At 30.6% G+C, this 12,331-nt stretch overlaps 1 protein-coding gene across 2 annotated transcripts in view; it reads left to right on the forward strand.

Annotated features, from left to right (window-relative positions):
* Window positions 1–5,865: 5,865 nt before the first annotated feature.
* The window catches only part of LOC119831659 (membralin), an 82,885-nt gene continuing 76,419 nt past the window's right edge, over window positions 5,866–12,331 (forward strand). The window contains exons 1-5 of one of the 2 annotated variants that reach the window (XM_038355104.1): window positions 5,866–6,039; window positions 6,426–6,984; window positions 7,250–7,541; window positions 9,699–9,738; window positions 11,278–11,512. In XM_038355104.1, coding sequence (XP_038211032.1) covers window positions 6,503–6,984; window positions 7,250–7,541; window positions 9,699–9,738; window positions 11,278–11,512 — 1,049 coding nt within the window. In that variant the 5' untranslated portion in view covers window positions 5,866–6,039; window positions 6,426–6,502. Of the gene's footprint in view, window positions 6,040–6,186; window positions 6,206–6,425; window positions 6,985–7,249; window positions 7,542–9,698; window positions 9,739–11,277; window positions 11,513–12,331 lie in introns of those variants that run through there. The other variant, XM_038355105.1, reaches the window with a different exon arrangement.

The following is a 12,331-nucleotide window of genomic DNA, read 5'->3' on the forward strand; positions in this document are numbered from 1 at the left end:
ATCCATTATTCGACTCTGGGGTCCTTCGCTGTGTTTCACTAGTACAAATAAAGAATAGAAATAATTTATCATGAAGTTACATATCATAACTAAAACTAACACAGTATGTATTAACATAAATGATTTATGTTATTCAAATGACGTAATTAAGGTACAATCGTTTGCTTATTTAAATGTTTAATTCTAGTCCTGTTGTATCAAACAAAGTTTACATTGCTATGCGAAAACCGGTCACGTTCATCTTGCTATTGTTTCTATTAGGAATTATGGACCACGACCACGATTTATATTTTAATTTGCTATTTTTATACTTATTTAAATCTCTTGTTATTACGGCAGTTGTATAGGTGTTGTGTTTTTTTGTTGAGTTTAATATCCGGGATCTAAAACTGTTATCGGCTTAGTAATCAAATAAATTAATGATTGGAAGGACTTATATGCTTTTTTATAATAAACCTTACACTTGTTAGAATTGGATTAATTTCTCCTTTGATTTAACAATTTTTAGAATTTTAAAGAGCATAAGACGTATTCAGTATGCAGGAGAAATATTTAAGAACCTGCTCAATATCTAAGAATTATTATAATGTGACTTGCGCTAAATTCTTTAGAATAATTAATATGCATATTAAACCTATAATTTATATGTGCTCATTGTAGCATGAAAGTGGGTGTCACGTGAGGTAGCAGTTTGATTCCGCGGTCGAACAAGTTATATTGATTGCCTGTGATCGTACAGTGATTGATGCTGTACAAGATTTTTTATACTGATATAATATTAATATGATGTATGAGACTTTTTTTAAAGGCTAACGTGTTAACGGCCGATGGAGATATATCTCTGTCATGAGATTTATATTTTAAATAATGTTAAAGTTCAAGAATTTTGTGAGTATACGAGGAACAAATTAAGTTATTAATAAAGTAAATATATTGCGTAATAATTCATTCTCAAGTAGGCAGCGTGTACAAGATTTTTAACAGCATTCAGAGAGTACCCTATTTAATTATATTTTGAATTATGCAGAAATTATGTAAACATGTATTTAACTCACACAAATTCTTTTAAGAAATATCTATAAGTTAGAAAAGGGCGATATGCAAAGTTCTAATGCTGTGGCCCTAGTAATTAATATGTATGTAAAGTGTATACCGCTAAATAGAAACTGGTTGTTGGTTAGATTTCTATTCAAATATCTACTGGTATTTTCAAGCTTGATTTAAATTATCTCGAATGCGGGATTTATCGTAAATGCACCTAACAGCGTTATTACCATAGTCTATGGACGGTGGCAGTGCTTGAGTAAATTGCATACAAGTATCAAAACACTAAACTCTCTATCTCATATAAATATATTTGTATCCAACAGGAACTCGAGAGAAATAAATAAAGCCTTCAACTTGAAATAAAATAAAAAGGAAACGTATCTTACAAACCGAGCTAAGCTCTTACACAAAAGGAAAAGAGAGAGCTATACTTTTGAGCGTGTTAAAGAGAGATGCAAGACACCACGTGACACCTGCCGACCGCCGAATGAAGATATCGCAGCTGGAAAAGGATCAGAAACAGATGTGTTCAACCTTAAAAAATAAGATATATTAGATACCCGAACGTGTCCGTAGTATGAAACATGGCGCGGTAAAATAAACGATTCGTTACTTTGAACTTGTGTAAAATAGGTGTTAAGATCGTCCACGTTTTTGCCGATTTCGAAAATAATACGTTGAATTTTCGGAAGATACAGACGCTGACAGCGTTTTTCTAAGATATGATTTATGATTGACATGCCGTAATGTTTTGTTTTTATTTATGACTAAAATAAATAATGTTTTATTATGCTGATATTGAATTTAGTTATGTTAAAGTTACGAATTGATAACTGTCATCGTGAAATACGGGAAATGAAAGAAATTATAAGCTATGAATTACAAATTTCAACTGCAAAATTGTGTTTAATTTTTTATCATTAGTAAAACCGACTCGCAGAGTTTAAATGTGTTTTTATTTATAAATTACTCATGTAAATACACACAAAGTGTATAAAAACAAAAATTTATTACACAGTGCAAATATGTATTTTAAAAGAGAGCTTTCCAGACAAACTTTAAAACGGGAGCTGTCAACGTATACAGGTGAAATAAATGCAAACATTTACAATTTATGATCAACAAAGAACTCTCTCACAGTTGCTTTAAGATCTATTTTGTAATGTAGATATAAAATTAAATTGCCAAGGTATCCGTAGCTCTGAAGTGAGTTTGGTTTACACAGTTCTTGGCAAATATTTGTAAAGTAAATTCAACCACTTGGTGTAAACATTGTAATGCGAAGATTATCTCATGAAATGAGGACGTAATCTTATCAAATACCTAGAATACAATTGAAATGGTAAACTATGTTTCTTTATATGTAACAAAAGGACTACAGGACCTTCGAATCGCAGCTTTGATTTCTGTGTAAAAAATTCAAAGTTAATTTTCTACGCTATGTAATTTTAAAATGAATATACACATCGTTTACCTGAATGTTTCTGTTTAAATCATGTATTGAATTGCATTTATTTAATAGAATGAAATGTTTTTATTTACTTGCATCTGGATTCCATCAACATTTAATGATAATAATTATGTTTGTAGATAAAATGTATTAAAATAATTTATATGTACGATTGAAATTACACGTACGTGTAGTTGTAAAGTGAGAATCTCATTCCCGTGGTTTCATGTTTTATTGATGAGCTTCTATGTAGCATAAAATTAAATCATAATAAGATTTAGGTACATAGACCCATATAAAGAAATTTACGACGTATTAGCTTCGACTGTATAATGTATCTAAAAATTTATGAGATGATTAAATTTGTTCCGAGAATCTGATTTGAGGTGAGACACGCTCTGTAGGTTTTTTCGGGTTGGATTTTTTTTTGTGTACACTTAAATTTGTGAGCCTTTTTAACATATAAGATATGAGATATGTATCATCAAACTCCCTGATGTATTCGTTTCCGATCTAAATAGCTTAATAATTGTACGTTGGTAACTAAGTTACTGTCCCTGCCTAATGCATACATTACATACATTTATTCAGCGTTCAACAAATCACCTATTTACACAAATATTAAATCAATATTTAGTGCATTAGTAAGTTCCTTAACTATCAAAATTAACGGAAAAAATTAATCTCACTTGCTACCCATTAAACGAATGACTTACTCAAAACAACGTCTAAGTACCGAAGCAGATCCATGGGATGACAACAGGAAATAAGATACGTGAGAATAATATAAATTAAATATCCAGCCTCACCTCGGGCCTTCGATAATTGAGACGTCAATTTTTTCAACGGCACCGCCCGAGCCAGCTTTGAATATTTATAATTCTAGTGGAGATTGGAGCCGTAATTTAAGTCGCTTCTCGTTATCTCAGTTTTTATCTTCGTTCGTTTCTTTCCGTGCCGATGATAGTTGTTTAAAACACAAAAAATAGGACTTATTAGAACTCTTTCGATGAATAATGTTAGATATCTACTATTTATTAAATTAACGATCTGACTAGAATTTCGATGACCAATGTTGTTTTGTGGTACTTAAATTCCGGGTTATGATGAGAATAAATTTTTAAGGATTGATATTGCATTGTAACTATTTAGTGATCTGTGGTAGGTACCATACTGACAACGTAGTATTAAGTCTAAAGCATTAAAAATATGTTTCACTGTTGTTCTAAGCAAATCAAGACAGAGCGTTTACGATGAGTTTTGACAATTTATGTTTATGATATCAAGAACACAAAAATTATGTTAACTTGATCTATCTATATGTACATATCGATAGTAGAGAGGAACGTATAAATTGTAAACTTTTTTTTTATATCATAGCGGGCAATTCAGCTTGCCATCAGGTGAACCATCAGGTTCGCATGATGGTAAACGATCACCACCGCATATAAACATTCGCAGAGGCTCAGACCTCAGAGAACGCGCTGCCCGCTTTTAATGAAGACTGGAAAGAAGGAATGGACGTTATACACATATCTTAAAAAAAAAATGCAAAACGTTTCATTTCATTAGCTTCATTCAAAAAATCAATCCTTTATCCATCCATCATTTAATGAGCACTAATAATATCGTGAATAGGTACGTTCGATAAAAAAACAGCTTTTTGTAGCGCAAACAATTGAGATGTCAATCAGACTTACCTTGCTTGGGCTTTTGTAGAATTTCCATGGCTTTATGCGTGTGCTCAGCGACGCTCTTTTATAATGTGCCTGGAGTTACAATTGTTTGCCTCACCTTTGTATCACAAACGACCCATAAAATTGCAGCTACTTCTTTATTGAAATGCACACAAAGCAAATTGTAAAAGTGCGCATTAATACGACTCTTTATTTTATTCTTGAAATAGTAGAAACTTCTCCTTCTATTTTAATTTATTTAATGTTTTATTTAAACTTTATGAGAAGTAGGTAAAGCAAAAATGTATCCCCTGAAATTTTTACCTTACATACACATAGGTTGACAAATATATATAGGTTGTCTGGGCTGGAATATAAAGCCTACAAATTACTAAACTTTTAAGCACAAAAGTGAATAAATTTTATGTAACACTGACAACAAAATTGTACCTACATACTTAATTTATCAAACATACTTAAACATATTCTGTTCTGAGTTAAACAACATTAAAAAAACTATTAAAAAAAATAACTGTTTTTTTACGGGGATGATAAAATCATAGAAATTTACTCTGGGCAGGATAAAGTTATCTAGTTAAGGTTGTGTAGCCAAAGGGTAAAACGGGACCCCATAACGAGAGTATAATAATCCATATAACTATGATTTCGCCGTGCGTTTGTCTGTCTGTCCACTCATCCATTTATCTCTTCTGGCTTGTCACCAGACAGGTTGTATCTCATGAACCGTGAGAGTTGATATTTTCAGAAAGTGTGTATTTTGTTTCCGCTTCGACACAAACGACACAATTAATAAAAACGGAGGTTAAGCAACGGTTGGCATGGTCATAAATTGGATAAGTGACCAATTTTTCTCTGTAGTTGCTCGGTAGTTTGTTGCGAAACGCTTAGATAAACATACCGAAATTTGTCCATATTGAATTAATTTTCTAATCTCATAATTTCAATTGTTGTAAATATTTTTTTTTGTAGGTCTTACTATATTACCTATATATATGATATATGTAGATAAATATATAACCCAGAGAAAACAAATTACCACTACCTCAGACTAAAAGAATTTTAGTTGGAGTGCTGAAGTCTATACTAAAAATATACGCGGAAGAGTTTGTTTGAAAGCGCTAAGGAACTGTTGGACGATTTAAAAACATTTTATAAAAACGTGAATCATGATCTCAAAAACCGTACCTATTGCTACAATACAATTAGCATTAAATAAACTAGTTAAAGTAGAGTAGGACAGTATCATTTCCTTTATTTAAAATATAAAATAAAAGTAAGGAAATTTAATATCAAAAAGTTAGTATCTCCAGAATTATCTGTGCCTCTATTAAGAGGAACTTCGCCCATGCTTTGTGTTCTTCAAAGTTTTTTTAAGTACCTGTCTGTAAGTAAGCGTATTTATCATAGCGTCATCTTTTATACACATTTTGTCCTATTGGCAGTTATCAGTCAAGCGCCATCTATCATCAACATAAAATATCTCTGTTTAAATGCATCGTACATTGGTGGTGACATGATTATACATGCAAAAGTGATCTGGAAGTAAAGTTTACATGATAATAATAATAATTTGACTTTAATTATAAATGTTTAATGCAAAATATAACCATATTATTTAATGTGAACGCAGCCTCATATTATCTACTGATTTACTGACAACATGACAGAAGTGAATCAGAAACAAATGGTTTGACGCAAAAAGTGACAGTTTTCTGTTTTATTCACAGAACAAACAGTGATTAGTGACATGTTTTATTTATTGTAAAAAATACTTTATCGTAATTCGAACTCGTGTGTGATTGTATGTTAATAACACTATTGACGAATACAAATTAATTGGCTAAGGTTATTATATAATTGTATTGTGAAAGTAAATTTGACATTTAGACAGCTTGCAATTTTATTAACACTTTTATTGGGTTTACCTAATTTCGAGATACACTGCACATCTGTTATTCAATTATTTTCAAATAACAACGTACCTTCCCGTTGTGTGCTCTGTTTTCGAATAGTAATCCATTAACTACTTTATATTCATTATTTATTATGTTAAACTTGATGAGGTCAATGTCGAAGTCTGATCGATTGTAAAACACCAATACTCTAAATCTAGTAATTATATGAATTTTTCGACTGCATCAAGCAATCGTACACTCTTTCACATGCCAAATATCTAAAGTTTTGTTTTACTCTTGTAACAATAACAAAACAATATGTATTTTTATTTCCAGGTCACAGTAAAATGTGGATTAACTAATGTCGTAATAAGTATAAGTGAGAGGAAAAGATATAATAGCAAAAAACAACAATGAGTAATATAGCAGGACCACATGGATTAAATACTTTACCCACAGGTGTCAATCCAGATAATAATTTATTGCCTGGAGGGCCAATAATAAATCCAACTGTAAATCGAAATAGAAATAATAATCAAAATCCACTTTTTAATGTACGAGAGAGGTTATTTCATGCATTGTTTTTTAAATTTGCAATTGCATACGCTCGGACATTCCCTAGGCCATTGCGGAGATTTTTCGAGTTCCTTGTGCTCTTAAAAGCTTTAGTGGCGTTCTTTGTTCTTGCCTATATACACATAGCTTTCTCAAGAACACCAACAACATGTCTAAATCATATAAAGGATTCTTGGCCGAGGGATGGTATATTGCGAGTAGAAATTTTACGGAACCCATCGCAAGACTATACAATTGAACAAAGCTATGCAAAGGAACGTAAATTAAAAAAGGATAAAGATGAAATTAATTCAATGTTAAGCATGCTAGCTACAGAACGGTAAGTTTAATTTAAATTACAATTTTCAGATTCTCTGTGCATAAAATATTTAATTAGTTTTGACATTATATTGGGTTGTAAAATAAATACAATGTAATTACTAATTTACTGTACATATTATGTTCATTTGTAAAAAATAATATTCATTTATATATTTGCACAACAATTCTGTTCTGGGAGGATATTGATTACTTTTGTTTGCTTACGATTTACAATTTTTCAAATATTAAGCATAAAAAAGTTAATATTTAGTACATTATTTCAGTTTCATAAATATTGAATCATCAACAAATGATGATATAGAAGATGATGAATACATGCAAGACGGTACAGACTATGGTAACATTACAAGATTGCATGATGACAGTGAAGAGATGTTGATGAACCAAGTTATAGAAACTGGACATATAAATACAAAAATGGAGAGGGATAGAAATGAGGAAATTGATCTAAATGCCACTATTATACCTGGCGAAGAAATAGAGCCTACTTCGTCTATATGGGAAGGAATTATGGGATTAGTTGAAGATATCGATAGGGATTCTAAAATTGTTGATGTGAGTAACTTTTTTATTTATATTAATTATACAGTTTCATTGATAATCATGTGTTGTGAAAAAACACATATTTTTTTTAAATTACACAATTTTAAAGAATATACACAAATTAAGCATAACTATTTGAATGAATGATAGCTATTTTGATAGCTGTTTCGGAAGTTTCTGAATCTTAAAATATTCTTTATGTATTTTTTTTTTTTGGCCTTTTTTAAAAAAAATATTACCAATAGCTTTCTTAAGTCTCTCTCAAAATACAAGAACACTATATATATGTAATAAATATATACCAGTGGATGCTCTTTAAAAAGCCTTCATTTAAATTTGCAGCAATCAATGAATAACCTTCCAAGTGAAAGGTGTAGGCTTCAAAATATACTTAACATTATTTTTGGTGGGGTCAACGACATACAGCAGTATTATATAAAATGGCCACTCATTATTTCTTGAACACATTCTGTTTTGCATAGCTTTTTTAAGGAATTGATATTATATTTTACAACAGAAATACATATGTTACTTAATTATGAATTAGTTATTTGAAATTTTTAATGATACTGCAAATAATTGTTTATTTAAACTTTCATGAATAACTATGCTATTATAACTGTTAAAAACAGCAGAGCTGAGCTTTGTTGTGATATAAACCAGATCTGAAAAGGAATTATGAATAATTTATTTATTGAGCGTATCTAAACATTGTTGCTTGATTTAAATTAAGTATATTTATATACAAATAGCATTTTTTCTCAATCAATGACCTTAATTGCACTACAAAGTTATTACCTCTTTATGTGATAAGATAAACTAGTGCATTGTACTTGCTTTGGCATTATATCTTAATAATTTACCTCTAGTCTCTACTGTAAATGCCAAGGGTGTTGACTCTATCCTATAAATTACAACCTGCAGTTTTTTTACCAATGTAAAGTCTATTTATAGCCAGCCAAGTGAATAGACTCTATTCACTTGTCAAAAGTTACTCAACATATGGCTCATAATAACATTTATTTATAACATTATTAATTGGTATATATTTTAATATTTATCAATTATGTGTCACATTGTGTTTGTTCATGATGAAATCCATAACTACTCAATCAAATTAAATCAAATTTGCACACCATATGCGGTTTGATTTTACTTAAAAGATATGATAGTTTACATTATTTAATATAAACTATCATAATGACGATAAATGACTATCCAGGGCGGAGTTGGGATGTGCAGCTAGTATTTTAGTATATTTCTATAAAAGACATTTTCCGCTGACATAAACATTACATTCAATTGTTACTTTAATGTGCAATGCAATCACCACAGGAGGAAAATATTAGCCTGATAAATAACAGATATCAATGCTATAATCTTAAAAAAAATACTTTCAATATTTCCTTGTGGTTATTATATACTTCACACAAGAATAAAAGTACATTTTGCAAAGAGGGTAGACAAAAAAAAAAATAATCTAAATTACAATTTTTTTAATTTTTTTATTTGTTTTCAAAAAAATAACAATAATCATGAATCTTAATATAGTTCAATTTATTTCCGTGTCAAGGAAATGGTGATATTATACACATCAATATTAACACATTTTGTGCTGTACTACTTTCTCTGCGTAGAAAGAAAAGTGATTGTTGTTTGATGTATTAACATTAGTGGGGTCATGTTGGAATTCTGCTTTAGCTAATAATTTTTTTGATAAAAAACATCTTTATTTAGGAAGGAACTCCTAAATAAAGGCTAATTTATTTTATGTGATTTATTTTCTCATGTTATCATTTATAAAAAATAGCATTGTTATTATAGCTAAGCAATTACCATAATATACACAATTATTTTGTATAGTTCCCAAATCAACAACAGGCGAGTTCTTAGCAGCCGATGAATTTAAATTTTGTTTTATTGTATTTATAATGTTAATATAATTAAAAAGATTAACTTTCAAGTGACTTGCCGATTCTTCTAGGTAGAAGCGACATTCTGAATTGATGGAAGTTTTAATATAACAGACGGACAGCAGTCTTAGTAATAAGGTTCTACTCTTACCCTTTGGGTACGGAAACCGAAAATAAAGCAGTTTCATTTTAATTTTATTATATATTTTGTTTTGTAGATTGCCTATGTTAAACAATTTTTTTATCTTCTTTTCAGGAATCACTTGACGAGGCAGCTTCCAATGATTCATCCAAAGGTATACATTTTTTAACCATACATACAACTAAGAATGGGAATGTGAAAATTTGCATGTTAAAATGTTTGCATTATAACGTAATTAGCTGCACCCCTCGGTTTCACCCGTCCGAATATCGGGATAAAAGTTGCCTATATGTTATTCCAGTTGTTCAACTATCTACGTACCAAATTTAATTGCAATCGTTTTAGTAGATTTTGCGAGAAAGAGCAACAAACACACATACATCCTTATAAACTCTCGAATTTATAATATTAAGCAGGATAGTTGGTGCATAAAGAATATTCAACCTGGGACAAATAAAAATACAGTTTATTTGCGATAAGCATTACTCATGCAATATTCGCTATCCAAACAATGTTCAATGTGCACAATAATTGATTGATTAGATTATATTTCGATTCCAATCAAATAAATTAACATGCTAATAAATTAAGTCTTAATTCTCGGGTTTAAAACAGGTTTGTCGTTTCCGTTTATTGTTTTTATGAACTCCTTTTTAAAGCTATATAACGTCATAAAAAAAACCTCCCAATAGTATACGAAATTTATGCAGAAACTTTCCACGGTTATGTCAGAATCATGTCTCGTATAAGCTAATTGGCTTTTGCGCTTGTTAAAGTGCCTAATCACTGGTTTGTGGGCATTAATCGGCTTAAGGAATTGTGGGCAGCTCACGTGCGGTATGATTCTTCATGTTGCGTACATATTAGCTTTCTTGTAAGACGTTCGTGTGATGTAAATACGAAATTTATTTTGTCACATTGAAATCGGAAAAAAAAATATTTTTTTCTAGTTCAACGTACTAGTTTTCAGCCGCGGATATAATAATACTATCCAACAGACAATATAAGAACTTCATTTATCCCCAAACTAGCTTCTATCTTGGGGACCACCTTCCTATTGGATACAAATACATTTTATTTGGTTTATTGTAGCATAAACGGTAACATGCAAAGCTAAGAATATAATTGAGGATGTATTTATTAAACTACTTGTCTTTCTCGAGTCTCAACTCTCAAACTATGTTTGTACCTAATTTCATCCAAATCGGTTCAGCCGTTGTTGAGTTGTAAATAGTGTTATTAACACAAGTTCTTCTATATATCTACATTATCGGATTAGATACGGCAAAAACCGAGAAATGGCAAGTTTTTAAAGATATAGAATGATGAAATGTTTTTAAATCTTATTAATTGTTTATGAGCTTTCTTAATGTCGTATAAGGATTTATGTTAATAAAACGTTTATACGTTATTTCAAATATCATGAAACGATATAAATAGAAAATAATAGAAATGGTATTTATTATACATATTTTGGCAATAATATCTCCACCAGGGTTATTCATGAACTTTTAACGATGTCTATTTAAAATTTTTGATGCTATGATCTGATGATTTGGAACAAAATTTTATATCCTACATAGCGTTATCATCATCATATATCACATAGAAAATTTCATTTACATTCATTGCCAGAAAAAATCATAATCTAAAATTAATGTAACTTTGTTTAAGAACCATTTTTAATTTTTAGATGATGATTACATTCTGGAGTATTCCCTGGAGTATGGTTTCCTCCGACTGTCACCAAACGCGAGGCTACTCCTCAAGATCCCGGTCAAGATTGTCACCCTGGACCCGCAGAAGGACGAATGCTTTGGGGATGCATTCTCACGTTTCGTCCTCGATGAGTTCCTCGGATATGATGACCTTCTGATGGCCTCTATCAAGTCTCTCGCTGAACAAGAGGACAATAAGGGCTATTTGAGGTTTGTTGTGTGGAAATTTTAATAGTTTTTGAGGAACTTGCTGCTTGTCCGTATCCCGTAGGACAATAGGGATAAAAAGTTGCCTATATGTTATTCCAGTTGTCCAGCTGTCTACGTAGCAAATTTCGTTGCAATCGGTTCAGTAGGTTTTGCGTGAAAGAGCAACAAACACACATCCTTACAAACTTTCGCATTTATGGTATTAGTAGGATATTATTAAAATCGAGAAAGTATTTGAGTTTGTTACTATTTCACACAATAATGGTTAATCGGATCGGAGGAAATTTGGAAAAAGAGGTAGATTATAGCCTGGATTAACATATTAATGGGTTCTGCGGGTGAAAATTGGTATATAATCAATAATCAATCTATTAGGGACCATAGTGTAATTAAAAATAAATAAATATACCTACAAAGACGTGTATTCATAGAAGGAAAACCTGATAAAAATTAATACTTAAAAAAGTTGTTATGAATATTTATTATCTTCTTTATTTGTATAAATTTATTATCTGTAATGGCAATACATGTAGCTATTATTATAATAATGATTATGGTTCTATTCATCTTTAGAAACACCCGCTTGTATTTTCAACCAACTTCTAAAAACGGAGGGCCTTGCTATCTAGCCTATCATTTCAACTGAATTCTCGTTAAGTTTTTACCTGATAACTTTTAACTGGATGAACTAATTTTATGATTCTTTTTTTATTTGAAAGCTGGTGTGGCGGTGGTGCCTGTCAATGGGACCACCATTTCTGACTGATTGATTAAGTTTTGCTATTTAGTGGTTATAATAATATTCAATAATTTATGCTT

This window comes from Zerene cesonia, chromosome 14 (assembly GCF_012273895.1).
Source record: "Zerene cesonia ecotype Mississippi chromosome 14, Zerene_cesonia_1.1, whole genome shotgun sequence".
NCBI classification, from domain to species: domain Eukaryota; kingdom Metazoa; phylum Arthropoda; class Insecta; order Lepidoptera; family Pieridae; genus Zerene; species Zerene cesonia.